Here is a 1,046-nt window from a genome sequence, read left to right as displayed (position 1 = left end):
CAGAGCTTCATCTCTGATTGGTTGTTTCTTCCTCAGGGACCTCGAGCCGCTTCAGCCCTCACGGCGGCGACCCTCACCTCGGAGGGCGGGACTTCCTCCCGGCGAGGCAGCGGGGAGACGGCGCTGACGGTGGACGCCGATGGCTCCATCCGGGACATGAAGGTAAATCCTTCTGGGCCGAGTCGGTTCTCGGAGCCGGCTGGAGAAATCCGCTTCATGTTTCCGTTTCGTCCCAGAAGTTCAGGGACTGCGGAGCGTTTCACTGCAGGAACCAGGAAGTGATCAGATTCTACCCAGAAATCGGACCGGTACCGATTGACCCAGAATCTGGAGGTTTGGGTTTAATGTGAGCTGGAATAACTGGATAGAATCACGTCTGGTTCTGATCTCGATCCAAACTCCTGACAGTCTGGCCAGATTTCATTTTCCTCTCCATTTTCAAAGTTACCAACAGAGAGAAAATAAAATATTTTAAAGATTTTTTTCTTATTTATACTTTAAATTATGCAGGAAGTGGCAGTTTTCCCAGAATGCTGTGATATTAGCAGCATTGATGATGAAACATGTTGAGCAGCTCGTTAAGTTAAACTTGGGTTTCATTTCATCTTTCAACACATCAGCATTACAGAAAGATGTGCAGATTGTTTCGCGGTTCTGCAGAGGAAACGCTCCGTCAGGCTCGGTTCTGTGACGGACCTGCTGCTTCTGCTCTGACCGTTTTCTCTCCACATCACTTCTGCTGCTGCTGCCATCACCGTGCTTCACCTTCATCGCTCCTCTTCCTCTCTGCTGCTGCCGCTCTGCCCACCAGGAGATCCATGAGCTGAAAGATCAGATTCAGGATGTGGAAACAAAGTACCAGCAGAACCTGAAGGAAGCGAAGGTACCGGCCTGAAGCGTCGCTAACTAACCGAGCTAGCGTTGCTAACTAACTGAGCTAGCTTCAGCTCAGTGCGTCGCTAACTAACTGAGCTAGCTTTAGCTCCGGGCATCGCTAACTAACTGAGCTAGTGTCGCTAAATAACTGAGCTAGCTTTAGCTCAGGG

General features: G+C 50.2%; 1 protein-coding gene across 1 annotated transcript in view; it reads left to right on the top strand.

Moving 5' to 3' along the window:
- LOC108167028 (leucine-rich repeat flightless-interacting protein 1-like) overlaps positions 1–1,040 on the top strand; it is an 18,746-nt gene extending 17,706 nt beyond the window's left edge. Inside the window, exons 2-3 of the mRNA XM_017309489.1 lie at positions 4–162; positions 812–1,040. Coding sequence (XP_017164978.1) covers positions 4–162; positions 812–895 — 243 coding nt within the window. The 3' untranslated portion in view covers positions 896–1,040. The remainder of the gene's footprint in view (positions 1–3; positions 163–811) is intronic.
- Positions 1,041–1,046: the final 6 nt, after the last annotated feature.

This window comes from Poecilia reticulata, linkage group LG2 (assembly GCF_000633615.1).
Source record: "Poecilia reticulata strain Guanapo linkage group LG2, Guppy_female_1.0+MT, whole genome shotgun sequence".
In the NCBI taxonomy this organism is placed as follows: Eukaryota; Metazoa; Chordata; class Actinopteri; order Cyprinodontiformes; family Poeciliidae; genus Poecilia; species Poecilia reticulata.
Note: the sequence above shows the minus strand (reverse complement) of the source record. Positions and strands in the feature narration are given on the sequence as shown.